The sequence below is a fragment of the Conger conger genome, chromosome 6, assembly GCF_963514075.1.
Source record: "Conger conger chromosome 6, fConCon1.1, whole genome shotgun sequence".
Lineage (NCBI taxonomy): Eukaryota > Metazoa > Chordata > Actinopteri > Anguilliformes > Congridae > Conger > Conger conger.
In genome coordinates this window covers 23830816-23847220 of record NC_083765.1, presented here as the reverse complement: position 1 = coordinate 23847220, position 16405 = coordinate 23830816, and the positions used below count along the sequence as shown (strand labels likewise).

General features: G+C 44.1%; 2 protein-coding genes across 12 annotated transcripts in view; one reads left to right on the top strand and one right to left on the bottom strand.

The window, feature by feature from the left end:
- herc3 (HECT and RLD domain containing E3 ubiquitin protein ligase 3) overlaps nucleotides 1-10539 on the top strand; it is a 28102-nt gene extending 17563 nt beyond the window's left edge. For 8 of the 9 annotated variants that reach the window (XM_061246055.1, XM_061246054.1, XM_061246059.1 and 5 more), the window contains 12 exons: nucleotides 20-183; nucleotides 1171-1284; nucleotides 1589-1612; nucleotides 1956-2045; nucleotides 2147-2317; nucleotides 2883-3026; nucleotides 4547-4713; nucleotides 5424-5490; nucleotides 5846-5928; nucleotides 6474-6657; nucleotides 8289-8391; nucleotides 9788-10539. In XM_061246055.1, coding sequence (XP_061102039.1) covers nucleotides 20-183; nucleotides 1171-1284; nucleotides 1589-1612; nucleotides 1956-2045; nucleotides 2147-2317; nucleotides 2883-3026; nucleotides 4547-4713; nucleotides 5424-5490; nucleotides 5846-5928; nucleotides 6474-6657; nucleotides 8289-8391; nucleotides 9788-9996 — 1520 coding nt within the window. In that variant the 3' untranslated portion in view covers nucleotides 9997-10539. The remainder of the gene's footprint in view (nucleotides 1-19; nucleotides 184-1170; nucleotides 1285-1588; nucleotides 1613-1955; nucleotides 2046-2146; nucleotides 2318-2882; nucleotides 3027-4546; nucleotides 4714-5423; nucleotides 5491-5845; nucleotides 5929-6473; nucleotides 6658-8288; nucleotides 8392-9787) is intronic. The other variant, XM_061246058.1, reaches the window with a different exon arrangement.
- A 2284-nt stretch (nucleotides 10540-12823) lies between these two features.
- The window catches only part of fam13a (family with sequence similarity 13 member A), a 37665-nt gene continuing 34083 nt past the window's right edge, over nucleotides 12824-16405 (bottom strand). For all 3 annotated transcript variants that reach the window (XM_061246064.1, XM_061246066.1, XM_061246065.1), the window contains 3 exons: nucleotides 15883-16046; nucleotides 15141-15242; nucleotides 12824-14601 (listed from right to left, as the gene is read on the bottom strand). In XM_061246064.1, coding sequence (XP_061102048.1) covers nucleotides 14478-14601; nucleotides 15141-15242; nucleotides 15883-16046 — 390 coding nt within the window. In that variant the 3' untranslated portion in view covers nucleotides 12824-14477. The remainder of the gene's footprint in view (nucleotides 14602-15140; nucleotides 15243-15882; nucleotides 16047-16405) is intronic.

The window sequence follows — 16405 nt, the reverse complement described above, 5'->3', positions numbered from 1 at the left end:
TTGTGCTCCTGTGTTTCAGATAACTGGTGGTCTCTGATGGACTGCAGTGTGTTCTCACGGCTGGTGGAGATGTACAAGAGCATCGTGGTGTTCCTGCTGACCAGCGGGAAGGCCGTGCTCATCCCCGTGTTCGTGGACAGCTACATCAGCGCCACCCTCAAACTCCTGGAGAAGTTGCACAAGGTCACACACATGTTGTTTTATAGCAGTGGTCCTCACTCCTGGTCCTGGAGAGGGGCAGAATGTGCGAGCTTATCTTGTTACTCACCACTTGTCTAGTCTCTAAGGTCTGATTGCTGATATTAAGGCGAAAACAAAAACTAGCACACCCTCTGGCTTTCCGGAACCAAGAGTAAGGACCACCTCTTTATAGGTTAGACACTGTTTGGTGCAAATACAATACAAGGCTTACGTTGTTTTATAGATTACACTCTCTTCAGCTAACGTTGTTTTATTTAACCATCCAGCAAGAGCCAAAACAACCACGCTGTTTTATTATAACATTGCAAAAAAATGTGCCCTCTAAGGAAGCCCAGATGGTCAGGCACACATAGGCCAGTGTTGATTGCTCAGCATCTGCCTGCATAGAGTGCTTATCCTGCAGAATTCGGTCATGCCAAGGCCACCCTGCAGTAAACAGACAGTGTGTTTGTTTCCCCTGACACAAGCTACTGGCCGCTGTACAGGTCATAGGCTGGTGTGACTTTGCAATGTGTGAGTGGCACACCTCCGCCATTTTGAATGTACCCACTACATCAGGTGAGCCCAACCCTGTTCCTAGAGATCTACCGTCCTGTAGATTCCCTCCAACCCAAACAAAGCACCCCACATTCAACAGCAAGAGCAGGGCTGCCCAACCCTGTTCCTGGAGATCTACTGTCCTGTAGGTTTTCACTCCAACCCTAACAAAGCACACTTCATTGAACAGCAAGAACAGGACTGCCCAACCCTGTTCCTGGAGATCTACTGTCCTGTAGGTTTTCACTCCAACCCTAACAAATTAGGGTTTGAGTGAAAACCTACAGGACAGTAGATCTGGAGGAAGAGAGTTGGTTGCCACTGCACTGCATTGCTTAGTGCTTTGTGCGAGGAAAATGGTGGATAAAGATGTGCGTGAAACAGCAGGAGAGTGGCGGGTGGAGTTGGCTCCCTGTGTTTGTGCTGCTATAGGTCAATCAGAGGGCCCAGCACGTGGAGTACAACAGCTTCTACATTCCCGACATCAGCAACCTGGTGGATATCCAGGAGGACTACCTCAAGTGGTTCCTCAGCAAGGCTGAAATCGTAAGGACAGACTGCTCAAGTTTTTTATTTTATTATATTTGCACACATAAAAAGCAGTCGAATTTTGAAACAAGTAGAGTGGAGGGTAGGTAACCCAGAACCCCCACCAAGTCTGGAACATGGACTGAAGTAAAAAGAGCTGTTACGGGTTTTACTCTGTGCAGTTATTGCTAACTCAGTAATCTTGCTTTATGGAACAGAGCCCTAATCATAGATGATCTCAGGCCATGTAACTCATATGTAATATATAATGAGTATGTCACAAGAATTATTAATATTTGCTCTTTTGTTTTTGATTCTACAGAAAATGAGGTCCCCACCGGTGCAGGTATGTGATGTCTAGCCTATAGCCTAGTGGCTAAGGTGCAATAGCCTATAGCCGAGTGGCTAAGGCGCTGTCGACCTAAGGTTGGCCACAATAGTGTAGCCACAATAAGATCAGTGCCGCTGTTGGGCCCTTGAGCAAGATCCTTAACCCCACATTGCTCCAGGGGGGATTGTCCCCAGCTTAGTCTAATCAGCTGTAAGTTGTAAGATGAAGAGTGGTGGGTGAAGTTGGCTCCCTAAATAACTGTAATGTAAATTCCAAAGCGGTGTGATATTTTGGTGTTGCATTAATATTTTGTGGGAGTGGTCTTTGTGAGCTGAGAGTCTCCCTGATTGGCCCGTAGAGCTCCGTGACGCTGTGCGCATTTCCGTTCATTCTGAACGCCCAGGCGAAGACCACCATGCTGCAAACAGATGCTGAGCTGCAGATGCAGGTAACCGTGTGTGTGTGTGTGTGTGTGTCACAGGGTTGTTTTGGGGTGCATGGGTGACTGAGCTGTTTGTGGGTTTGTGACGGTGCGGTTTCGGTGCGCAGATGGCAGTCAGCGGGGCGAACCTGCACAACGTGTTCATGCTGCTGACGCTGGAACCCCTGCTGGCGCGGAACCCTTTCCTGGTTCTGCATGTCCGGAGGGATCATTTAGTGAGCGACGCCCTGCGGGAACTCACTATCTACTCCGACGTCGACCTCAAGAAGCCGCTCAAGGTAACAGAGGCCTTGCCCATAATCACCCCCCCTGACACATACAGTATGTATACTCAAATACATACACACACACACACACACACACACTCTCTCTCTCTCTCTCTCTCTCTCTCTCTCTCTCTCTCGCTCTCTCTCTCACACGCACATGAACACAAACGCATGCACGCACACACACACAAACACACTCATATCCACATGCACACTTTCTCTCTCAAAGACACACCCTGGTGTTTTCCCCAGGTTTAGGTTTAATTTTAGTTAAGGATCCCCATAAGTGTCAAGCTAGTCTTGGGGTCCACAAGAAACATGCATAACAACACAAGAGAAGAGATAATTAAAATGGTGTTTCTCTAAGGCAGTGCTACTGCACTTCAGGTCCTGCGGGCCAGGACCCTTATGACAGGACATCTGATATAACCTACCTGAGAGCAGGGCTATGTCAGGTGTCCTGTTGAAGACACAGGTTATATCAGGTCTCCTGTTGAAGACACAGGTTTTCTCAGGTCTGTTGTTGAAGACACAGGTTATATCAGGTCTCCCGGGGTCAATGCTGTGTTCTCCTCAGGTGATATTCGACGGAGAAGAGGCAGTGGATGCTGGGGGCGTGACCAAGGAGTTCTTCCTCCTGCTCCTAAAGGAGCTGATGGATCCGGTGTATGGAATGTTCACCCAGAACACAGACTCCAACCTGCTCTGGTTTTCCGACAAGGTGAGTTCAGACCCCAACCTGTGCCGATTCTCAAAAAGTGACCTACAGCTTCTCATCAACCTACACTATACCTATATCTAGATGGTATTCTAGCATCGTATCAAGCCTGGTCTTGAAAACCCCCAGAGTTTCTGCCTCCAATACATGTCCTGGTAACCTATCGGTGTAAAATCCAGCTATGACCAGCTGTTTCAAAGTATAGATTGAGCTGGTCAAGCCATGATGAGTATGGAGTTGGTCTGAACTGGTCAACCAGCTACCAGCTGTTTCAAAACCAAGTTTGTTTCAGCAGGGTACAGCAGGCTGGGTGCGGCAGTGAAGCTTGCGGTTCAGGGCCTGTTTGTGGTTGGGCCTGAGCTGGGCTGAAATGTAAACAGAGCCGGTCTGTGTACTAGAGCTGTGTGCTGCCGATGAGCTGCTTCACCCTTCCAGGAAAGGAGACATCCTTAAAAGGGTCACGAACCGATTAAAAACACCTAGTCACTGCCCAACTGCAGCACAGGAGTTGAGATGTATAACCGGTAACCTTTTAAAGTAATGTTTTTTAAAAACAGAGTTGTGGCTCTCTCGCAACTTTATAAAACCTTGTCAGAAATATGATAAACTAATGAATGGAATGTCCCACAATATTTCAAAAGCTTAATCTCTGTTCTGTCGTGAAATGTAAACATGTGCCTCGGTTCATGAGTCACGTATGGGTCGTAAGTGCAGTGGACATTGTGTGTGTTTGCGTGTGTCATGTCCGTTCTCTTCTCCTCTGACTAAGCAGAAATTCAGCTCAAAGCGCTTGGAGATTTTGGAGAAACACAAATAAGGATTTAGTTGAGGCTCACTGCAATGACATGGCTCTGTTTTGCAGTAAAACAGCTCAGTTCCAGCATACGCTTTCTGAAGAAATAGCTTTGTCCAGAAGGTCTCCAGAGAGTCTATAATACATTTTCAGAAATTTGCACCAGTCCTAGATCAGATTATTTTCTGTGCTCGATTGATCTCTGCTGCAACTGAGTCAACCAAGAGGACCAGAAGACAGGGTTCTACTTTTTGACAGTAATTTAATTGGTTCTGTAACCGTTCTAAGTCGACCCGGTTCACCCTTGTTAATAGAGGAGTCAAGAGACATGTTAAGATAAAAGGACTTGAGTCTATTATTTAAAATGTGGCAAAAGTGCTTGTGCTTAGAATATAACATTCAATTGCTGCAGATCAGGATTACACACAGGCTAGATTTACACACAGGCTGGGACATATGCAGAAGGCCAAGGCATAAGATCGTAACACTCCATAGGAAATGGACACAAAGCCAAAGGCTTTTCCATAATAACATCAGGTCCATTACACCAGACAAAATTGTAGAAATTTATTTGAATCCAAAACAATTATGTATTTGACCCAATAATAATGATGTATTTTCTGATGTGCGCTCGGTGACAAACGCGAATGACACAGCGTTGTGGTGGACAAGTGAGTGATTTTTTTACAGGCATGCCCGGATTGACGGTTTTCTGCGTGCTGTTCCGCAGTGTTTTGTGGAGCACAACTGGTTCCACCTGATCGGGATCGTGTGCGGCCTGGCCATCTATAACTCCACGGTGGTGGACCTGCACTTCCCCCTGGGCCTCTACAAGAAGCTGCTGGGAGTGTCCCCTTCCCTGGACGACCTGAAGGAGCTGTCCCCTACGGAGGGAAGGTACAGCACTGCCTCCGGTCCTGACACGAACACTGTGTTCAACACTGCATATCCAACGCTGAATGTACTACACTATATCCAACACTGTGCACCTGACACTGAGAATACTACTGTCCACACCAAACATTAAAAATACTATATTGTACACCGAAAATACTGCACTGTCCACGAACACTGAAAATATATCATGTTTTTGTTGGAATTATTCTAGTTTACCATCATCCACTCATCCGCCATAACTGGGTGGGTTGTAAGAATGTAAATGGGTTGAAGGTATGGTCCTGGCATTCCGAAAGCTATATGTGGCCCTCATTAACACACACACGCATACAAACACAAACACACACACACACACACACACACACACACACACACACACACAGGAATAGGATATGATTGTGCACGCTCCCAGTGTAGAAACTGATATACTGCAGTAATAGCTGTGTCACCGCCCTCAGGAGTCTCTGCTATGCTGACAGGCTCTAATAAACATTACGGGAAGCATGTGCCACTTATTTAAACGTGCCGCGTTCTCCCTAATGAATTGGGGCATCCATTTTTTCTCCCTCGCACTTGTGTGGGAAATAGCTGGGAGGTGAGATGTGTGAAGCGTATTTAAGTCACACGCGTTGCTGATGTCTGTCCGATGTGTGTTTACTGCGTGTCAGTCGCGTGTTGAGCTTGTGTCTGCTCCGTTTCCGTTTCCGCAGGAGTCTGCAGCAGCTGCTGGATTATGAAGGAGACGACGTGGAGGAGACCTTCTGCCTCAACTTCGGCGTAAGACATCAATAACACCGCTTGGATTGCAGTTCAGGAACATTGGAATTATGTTACAGAGATTCAAATGAGATCGGACACTATGTGGTCCTCAGTTTAATTAAAAGAGCAAAGTGCTTGGAACCTTCTTTCTTTTCAACATTCTATTGATCTGCACCTCATTAAGAGTTGGGTGTGCATCTTCTAATTCATGAATGGACCGATCTTACAGTGAAATAAAACCACGCTATGGCCATTGTCCCTGGTCTTTAGAAATGCTCTCACAGAGATTCACTGTGAATAACGTGGTTCTAAGCGAAAGCGATAGATGTGAATCTGTGAGATTCCGTGGAAAAACGGCATGCTCTCCTCACAGATTACGAGGGAGTACTATGGCTTGACTGAGGTGAAGGAGCTGGTTCCGGGTGGAGAGAACATTAGTGTACAAAAGGGCAACAGGTGAGACCTGCTTATATTCACCTGAATCCAAGCCTGCAAGTCTCTGAGAATGATTAGCGCTTTAAGGAGTGAGATCACAGATGTGTGATGTTCTTAACTGAACATTCTAATCACAAATGTGTCATAGGAATGTTCTTGAGTAAACATTCTAGTCCTGATCACTACTCTGGTCATAGAAAGCAGTGAAGTTCTAGAACACTGGCTTAAAATGGATAAAAGTACTCTTTGAAGGGTTAAAGGAGGAAGAGACAATTCTGCCTGGGCTATATGATGCCCCCCCTCCTGAAAACTCATAAACACTGCTGTTCACATTTTCTCTTAAGAATATGGCTTTATTTATGTTGAGTAATAAATGATAAATAAATGGAACCAAAAAAAGAAAAGAAACATAACATCTCAAATACTAACTTCTGTAACTAAACCTAGCAATGGGAAATTTTAGTGAAGTGGTGTCAGCTATATAGCAAATTATGTCTACTATACTGGAAATTATATGAGTACTATACAGGAAGTGATGCGTCTGTCTGCTGTGACCTGTATTTCAGGGAGGAGTTTGTGGAGGCCTACCTCAACTACGTGTTCAACGACTCGGTGAAGGAGCTGTACTCCGCCTTCTCGAGTGGGTTTCTGAAGGTCTGCGGGGGGAAGATACTCTCCCTGTTCCAGCCCTCCGAGCTCATGGCCATGGTGGTCGGCAATAACAACTACAACTGGGAGGAGATGGAGAAGGTTAGACTGGGTTATTTTACCATCAGATGAATCAGTAGAGCAGTTTATATTAACATGGGACTATAGGGCAGGTTTTGGAGATTTGGTGATTTGGAGTGTTTTAATTTTAGCATGATACAGTGAGATTATGTTAGCATGAGACAACGGTTTTAGCATGATGCTGTGGAGTGAGTTTACATAAGAATAAGACGATAGATGTACATAGGTGTACTATAGTGCCAGGATCATGAAATCACGGTCCTTGAGGGCTGAGAACTGCTTGTTTTCCACCCTCCCTTTACCTGAGAGTCAGGTGCGAAGCCAGTGTTCCCAACCAGTAGCACTTATTGTTCTGTTATAATTACCCAGGAGGGGTGTCTCGGTGGCGCAGCCTGCAGAGCACTGACCGCATGCTCATTGTGAGCCGCAACATCAACGGTTCAAATCCGTCTTTCCCTCTCTCTCGCCCCCATTCTTCCTGTCTCTATATACTGTCCAATAAAGCTGAAAAAGGCCTAAAAAATATCTTTAAAAAAATAATAATAAATTACCCAGGAGAAAAGAAAGCCAGGGCTGGATTTTAATTCAAGGGCCAGATTTGATCATCCCTGCTGTAGAGGGTTAATATATGTAATATATTTAGTGGGCTCATGCTAATATATACCCAGTCTATATTGAGAGGGTGTGCGTGTGAGGCAGCTGTGTGTGAGGGCACTCCATGTGGCATGGAGGGGTACTGCAGGTGCCAGTTCTCAGTACTAGCCGTTCGTTCTTTTCGCACCTACTGACAGGGACATTTTCGCAAGCGCCCGCTAAATCTGCGAAACGAGCCTGACACCAGACTGGGGTTAGGGAAGGTCTCCACGGAAATGCATTTTACACCGGCCTGCGAGAGACGCAATGTGTTTCAGTGCACATGGCCTGGCATGTGCTCTGATAGGGACGCGTGTATTTGGACAGTGACACCGTGTTAAACGGCTCTCATTCCTATACGATTCACTCCATATGGATGTGAATACCCATCCCTTGAAATGAAAGTACAGATTGTCAGCTTTAATATTTATATTGAGTGAACTGTGTAGGACTTTTGTCTAAATATATAAAAAAAATCTGTCCATCCTGTCCAAATACTAACGGACCTCACTGTATGTATTATTGTGCACTAGCACATAGAGCTGAATGTATTATTGTGCACTAGCACATAGAGCTGTATGAATTATTGTGCACTAGCACATAGAGCTGTATGTATTATTTTGCACTAGCACATAGAGCTAAATGTATTATTGTGCACTAGCACATAGAGCTAAATGTATTATTGTGCACTAGCACATAGAGCTGTATGAATTATTGTGCACTAGCACATAGAGCCTGTATGTATTATCTTGCACTAGCACATAGAGCTGTATGTATTCTTGTGCACTAGCACATAGAGCTGTATGTATTATTGTGCACTAGCACATATAGCTGTATGTATTATCTTGCACTAGCAAATAGAGCTGTATGTATTATCTTGCACTAGCACATAGAGCTGTATGTATTATTGTGCACTAGCACATAGAGCTGTATGATATTGGCACCTAAAATGGCGCCATACCAAAAGGAGTGAAAGATTGCTCAAGCAGAGACCTGTCTGTTGTGTTTTATTTGAACAGAACGCTGTTTACAAAGGGGAGTACTCTCCGTCTCACCCGACAGTGAAGATGTTTTGGGAGGTATTTCATGAGTTTCCACTAGAGAAGAAGAAACAGTTTTTATGTGAGTATGATCCAACCAGGCTACCAGTCAATTTAGAATTAACATTAACAACCGTGTCTGGGTAACTGCTGCTTGGCAGGCTTTCTGTTGTAGGCTTTCGAACGTGCTAATGTTCAACCAAACACCGTCCTATGGCCACCTAGATCAGTACTAAACTAATTCTCCAGTGCATCTGTAGTCGCAAGTTGAATGTCTTCATGCATTCATGGTCAGGATTTTGGTAACACAGTAACGTAACGGGACATACTGTAATGGACCATGTCGTAACATTAGGTAACAAAGTGTAACGTAACATGCCATACTGTAATGGACCGTGTCGTAATGTTAGGTAACAGTGTAACGTAACGTGACATACTGTAATGGGCCATGTCGTAATGTTAGGTAACACAGTGTAACGTGACATACTGTAATGGACCGTGTCGTAATGTTAGGTAACACAGTGTAACGTGACATACTGTAATGGACCGTGTCGTAACAGTGTAACGTAACGTGACATACTGTAATGGACCATGTTGTAATGTTAGGTAACGCAGTGTAACGTAACGTGACATACTGTAATGGACCATGTCGTAACATTAGGTAACAGTGTAACGTAACATGACATACTGTAATGGACCGTGTCGTAACGTAACGGGACATACCGTAATGGACCGTGTCGTAACATTAGGTAACACAGTGTAACGTAACGGGACATACCGTAATGGACCGTGTTGTAACATTAGGTAACAGTGTAACGTAACGGGACATACCGTAATGGACCGTGTCGTAACATTAGGGAACACAGTGTAATGTAACATGCCATAATGTAATGGACCGTGTCGTAATGTTTGGTAACAGTGTAATGTAACGTGACATACTGTAATGGACCGTGTCGTAATATACTGTAATGGACCGTGTCATAACGTTAGGTAACATAGTGTAACATGACCTACTGTAATGGACCGTGTTGTAACGTTAGGTAGCACAGTGTAACGTAACGTGACATACTGTAATGGGCCGTGTCGTAACGTTAGGTAACACAGTGTAATGTAACGGGACATACCGTAATGGCCCGTGTCGTAACATTAGGTAACACAGTGTAACGTAACGTGACATACTGTAATGGACCGTGTCGTAATGTTAGGTAACACAGTGTAACGTAACATGACATACTGTAATGGACCGTGTCGTAACGTTAGGTAACACAGTGTAACATGACATACTGTAATGGACCGTGTCGTAACGTTAGGTAACATAGTGTAACATGACATGCTGTAATGGACCGTGTCGTAACGTTAGGTAACACAGTGTAACGTAACGGGACATACCGTAATGGACCGTGTCGTAACATTAGGTAACACAGTATAACGTGACGTGACATACTGTAATGGGCCATGTCGTAACGTTCGTCCTGCAGTGTTCCTGACGGGCAGCGACCGCATCCCCATCCACGGCATGGCGAGCCTGCGCATCGTCATCCAGTCCACGGGCGCCGAGCAGCACTACCTGCCCGTGGCGCACACCTGCTACAACCTGCTGGACCTGCCGCGCTACCACACCAAAGACACGCTGCACCGCCGGCTAACGCAGGCCGTGGAGCAGTACGAGGGCTTCAGCCTGGTGTGAGGGAGAGAGGGAGGGAGGCAGGGACGACACAATGTGAAGATCATTTACAGTAAAGCTTGTTTCCTTTTTAAATATCTTTGTAATATTTGAATAAAAAGGTGGTTTAATGAAATATCATTTAAATATATATATATATATTTAAATGATATATATATATATATATATATATATATATATATATATATATATATATACATAATATGAAATGTTCTGTGAGAGGATCAAATGTTTTCTCTCTCTTTCGCTCTCTCTCTCTCCTCTTTTTTTTCCCCAGCTGTCCTTTGGCTGGTTTTTATGCTGGAGAATTTGGGGCGCATGTGAAACGGTCGCGCTTTTAAAGTGACTGTTCAGTTCAGGGTCCTGTCAGGGGATGAGTGACTCTCATCCATGACCCCTTGACCCCTGACCCTGACCCTGGACACTACAGGCAGGATGGGTATCTCAGTGTGGAGTGTGCCACTGAATGCCGTTCCCAACTCTGATCCCCTGGCTTACCTTTACCAAATGTATTTTTCACTAAAGTCTTGCGACCATGATGAATAATTTTGCCTTTGGTGGTGATTGAGTGTCGTCTGTATGGTGTTTTACTGAAGGGTAGGGTGCATATGTTTTAAGTGTGCATGCAAGTGAATCACTGGGAATGAAAGTTGCAAAGGTTCTGCTTAAACAAATGAGCAAAAATTACACTAATTAGCAAGACATTAATTGGCAAAAAACAAATCAGATCTTCTTTCCTCTCCCCTGTCTTAAGCACATGGCGAGCTGAATGTCAGGACCGTGGCGATTACACCCTGACACACAACAGCGCGGCTTTAACCCTTTAAGGTGCCAGGTCACAAATGTGCGATTAGAATGCAATTAGAACTGAATATTCTAATGCTGATGTCACAATCAGTACTGGTGATTGAAAGCAGTGGAATTCTGGAACACTGACTTGGAATATAGGAAAAAAAAAAAAAAACATTCCAAGAAAGCTGCTCTTCAAAGGGTTAAGACAGAGTCTCTTTAGGCCCTGGTCTGGATGATCCTCGCCCACACTGAGCCAAGCTTTGGGAGACCGGACTCCGGTTCTGTGTGCCACACAGAGGCCTGGTTACAGTTTGGGTGCCCTGTAATGAGATTCCCAGAGTCTAGCTGGGAGCTGCAGTTTTCGGTCCTCATATCATATTGTTCACAGAAGACTTCAAACCGCATACCTTAGCACAGAAGACTATTTAGACTCCAGACCCACTCACAAAAGACTATTCAAACTGCATACCTTACCACAGAAGACTATTCAAACTGCAGACCTGCTCACAGGGAGCTAGTTGATGCAGGTTTATCAGCCTGGTCTGGGGATTATTAGGCAGAAACAGTTCAGATTATGGTATGTGTAATATCTGTAACATCTTCGGGACAGAGGCGTCGGGTATGTGAGGTGTTTTCTGCAATATCCTCCAGGCCTGCGCCCCCCCCCCCCCCCCCAGACACCTCCCCACCGCCACATCGGGTGACAACCTGGAACCCCAGATCAAACTGCTGGAACACTACACAGGTTATACTGGCAGAACCCTTAATTGCTATAGCAATAATGAATAAAATGAGCCAATCGCTGCTCGCCATGTCACATCCCTTATAGCAGTGCACCTGACGCTGTTGTCCTACCAGTCGTTCAGGTTTTCCAGATACATATGAATGTATTTAAATGTTGCAGCCATGGAGGGGCTCATTCTCCTGCGGTGTACTGTAAGTACACTTTTACCCACCTACCCAAAATCTTCCACAGTATAACCATCTCATTTCCACCTTTATCACTGGTTCAGATTTTATTCAGAAGAGTGCTTCTCTCATTTGCTGTCTCACTTGTATCTCTGCCTGTTAACTTCTGTACCAGCTGTATACAGATTACTTTTTGCACAATGTAAAGGGATTTTTGCCGAGTCGGTTTGTCATGTAATAGCTGTTAAAAACTGATTTTTTTTTTTTGGTAGCCCTTTGAGCGTCACATAGTACATAGGATGGGAGACACCCAAGGTACTTTCCTTCTCTCAGTGAAGCCTGCAGGCAGCAGCTTGTAGAGGATTTGGTAAAAATACACTAAAGAAAAGATGCCTGTGAAGTAATAATATGTACACATCATCTGCAGTCTGTTGAGCTGAACCTGCTGCCTTCCAGGCGTCACTGAGGAAAGGAAAGTGCCATGGGCATGGGGCCCATATATACACATACGTGTGGTAATACTATGGAAGTAAATCAGTGTATCGGGCCCCTGAGATGGTGTTGCAGTGTATCTTGTGCGATAAGGTGTGCGCTTTACAAGAAAATGGAAGTTCATTTAGTGTTATTTTCAATGTTTGCAAACAAGGGCTTCTCAGTGGCTTGTTCGTGGATTATTTTAGTACAGTAGGTACATATTTACTTTTATACCTTTTAAATGGAGTACATTATTTTCTTTATCAAACCGTCTTTTTCCCCTTCCCCTCCAAAATACAAATAAACTTATGATTCCACCTCAAGAAACACTTGCTATGGTTGTTATTTTTACATATATATGTGGATTCCATAAAAATCTCAAAAGTTCTCATGTCAAATAATCTGATTAAATAGATCTCAGAATTTTTCTTCAGGGATTACTTAATGCAAATTACACAATAGAAAATAGCATTGCTGTCATATGGATTTGTTTACATTTTTATATTAATGACAGGGCAACAACATTTCCAGGATGGCAATTCCGTTGAATTCTAGAATCTGCTCTGGAATTCCACCTCTGCCTGCCCCAATTCCAGACACTACTGAATTCCCAACCTTACTGAAATGTCACACTAGAGAAACGCCAACACGCATCCAATAAAAACATTAGCATTTATATTTATACAGGTATATATACATATACAGTAGTTATGTACTAGAATGTACACGCATTTAGAATTCCATCAGTGTTTACACATTTCAGAAAATGAAGTTACACTGTGATTATCTCCTTGGAACAAAGTACCTGCTCTCTGTGTAAATGTGGATCCATAGTTACAGCAAACGCATTAGGACATGGTGTTGCACACACAGCTGGACACCTGCTCCACAGAGCACACTGGAGCGTGACACAGCTCAGTACACGCACACGGGAATCACATGATCAGGGCGTGCTGCGTGTACTCATGGCATGCACACAGTTCGCACACGCGTGTGCATACATTTCAGCAACATGTTTCCCTGCAAGCAGGACGCTTGGGCGTCACCTGAGTTGAGGACGGACTGTAAAGAAAACAAGCTGTACCGTGGCTCTAGTGTTTCTCAACACCGGTCCTCAGAACCCACTTGCCAGAAGGTTTTTCTTGTAACCAGGAACACACACACCTGATGTAACTAATCAATGGCATTTTTGGTGGCTTGATTGGTTCGGTCATTAAATCAGGTGTTCGAGTTCCTTGGTTACAACAAAAAACCTTCTGGCCCTGAGGACTGGAGTTGAGGACCACTGACGTAGGCTATACTGTTAGTGTACATTCATATTAGTTTGGTTTACAGTGCAGCAACAATATATTATTCTTTGGAACAAAACACAAAACGGGAAACTAATGTCTTCGCATTTTCTAAAGCTAAATTTCTTGTCACTTTGACATATAAAAAGTATTTTGAACATGGAAATGTGTGCATTTCCCAACATCGCAGAATTATGTCCTTTTAATAATTAGCTTCATCCCTGGAGGTAAGATATGGCACTAATCACAAAATGAAATTACCATCAGGACAGTATCTGGTATCATCCTTAAGTGTCCTACACACAACATCTGAATATCTGAGAGTAATATGATCCTACTGTTTGCCTCTAATCCTGTCATGGGGCTGAAACAGACATAGTTTGGGATGAAATAGCAAAGAACCAATCTTTCTGGATGCTTCTTTTTAGCTTGTTAAATAAACACTTTTCAGACAGATTCTGCATCTGTTCACTGAAAAACTCCCTGAATTAAATCAGCAATTATCCTCATGTATTACTCACTGGTTACAAAAATCAGTGAAATTAGCAATAAATTATATGAAAATTGCAGATTTTAAGACATGTATGCAGCATCAGCAGTTAGCAAGAAAAAAAATGACTCAATCAATAATCAAATGAAAAGCAAATACTAAGAATTGTGAATTCTTGAAAATGATTTCATCTAAACGATTGTTAGTTGCTAAAGGGAGTATCTTATCAGCTGCACAATAACAAAATGTCCTGTGAGTTCTATTGATCAGAAGCTCCTCATTTAGTTGATTTGTTTTGGGCTTACTGTTGGAAAAGCAGATGGAAACGCTGGGAGTCCAATGTCATGAGGACCATATATCGCCGTCAGACACTGTTTCATCTGCCAAATGTCTGACTCAGCGAATAATGTTCAGCTTCTAATGCTGTTAGGAGTTCTTCCTTATGTGTCTCACAGAGATGGGGGTCCTCTATTAGCATTAGTATTAGCTGTCAGTTGCAGGACGATAATTTCCACAGCCCTTTTCCTGTCCTAGATGAACTTGGATGAGTCTCTTTTGCTGATGAGCACCTCCAGCAGCCGTAGCTTGGCTTTCAGGTGCTTGTATTCATTGTATTCCTGGGCCAATGGGGTCCGGTCCTCTTTCTGCACGTTTCTATGAGACCAAAAAAAACAACCGTCAGGACTCATTGTGTGTGTCTCAGTGTTCCCCTGTATCACTGCGTCAAAGGCACTGCATTTCTACCAGGCCTGTGTCAAATACGTCATTGCTTTCTAAGCTTTACTGAGCTTGTGTATTGGAACCCATAAAATACTCTCAAAAAGTCCAACCCCCTGCCTGCGTTGGCTCAAGATCAATCGAGCACAGAAAAGTATTTGAACCCAAAACAATAGCGTATTTGACCCAGGTCTGTACCCACTGAAAAACTGATCCTTCCCATCCCTTACTTTCTGTTCTCCCTGAAAAACTGATCCTTCCCATCCCTTACTTTCCGTTCTCCCTGAAAAACAGATCCTTCCCATCCCTTACTTTCCGTTCTCCCTGAAAAACTGATCCTTCCCATCCCTTACTTTCCGTTCTCCCTGAAAAACTGATCCTTCCCATCCCTTACTTTCTGTTCTCCCTGAAAAACTGATCCTTCCCATCCCTTACTTTCTGTTCTCCCTGAAACTCTGATCCTTCCCATCCCTTACCTTCCATTCTCCCTGAAAAACTGATCTTCAAATTCTCTCAGGTTCTTGCGGATTTTCTTCTTCTCCTCCCGAGCCTCTTGTAGCTGCTCCACCAGCTCCTGCCTGCAATGGCAAAGTGCTTTAAACAATACGCCCAAAACCACCCAAAAACTACAACACACCACGTCTCCCTTTTAAACCCCAAAACACCCCACGTCTCTCTTTTAAACCCCCAAAACACCTACAACACCCCACGTCTCTCTTTTAAACGCAGGAACACCCCACATCTCCCTACACCTGTGTTTTCAAACCATTAACATCCCCAAATCATAATTATGTCTCTCTACACTCATGTGTCTGGGCACCCCTAAATATATCTAGGATTTATTGTGTTTTTCATACCCAAAACACACCCACATCTCTTTTAGGTCCTGTGGTTTTACACCACAAAACATTCCAAAACTGTAATCTCCTGTTTTACATATCACCACTGAGGATTCCAACATAGAAGAAGCATCACAGTATACTACAACAATGCTTCAGAAAAATAGTACTAGTTTACCCACTGGTGTATTAGAACCAATGAAACACTCATAAATTGCAAAGCCTCCCAGCCTTCTGGTAATCTTGGTTGGCTCAATTCAACCAAGCAAGATCAATCGAGCACAGAAAAATATCTGAATCCAAAACAACCATGTATTTGACCCTGATTTGATGAGAAGTTGCCTTTACTGCCTCTGATTGAGCTCCACTGCAAACTCACATGGTGGCGGAGTGCAGGTTGGATAGCCGGGTGTCTGTGCTGTTCTTGGAGGGCGCAAGCTCGTCGATGGCCAAGGAGAATCCCAGCATGCTCAGCTCCGGCCGGAAGGTCCCACTGCTCTGGGTTTGAGAGTCACCATCATCCTCTGAGCCCTCCTCTTCCTCCTGCGTGACGGGGTGGGGAGTGGAGTGTCAGTCAGGAAAATGACCACCACTAGAGAGCTTTGGAGGTACTACTGTACATGCCCTAACCACTGAACCCACAAATTCCCAATATGGCTCACCACTGTACCCCAAAAAATCTATACATACCCCTAAAACTTAGCCCCTTACACTCCATACACAGTATACCCCTACAACTGAACTCACAATCCCTGCATATGCTCCTGTCAGTGTACCCCATAACTTCCCAAACATGGCCCCATCATTGTACCCCCAAACTGTACAATTCCTACTTAACCAAATTCCAAATTTACAAATGCCCCAACACCACAGCACCCCAGCAAACTCACACCAGGCAAGAA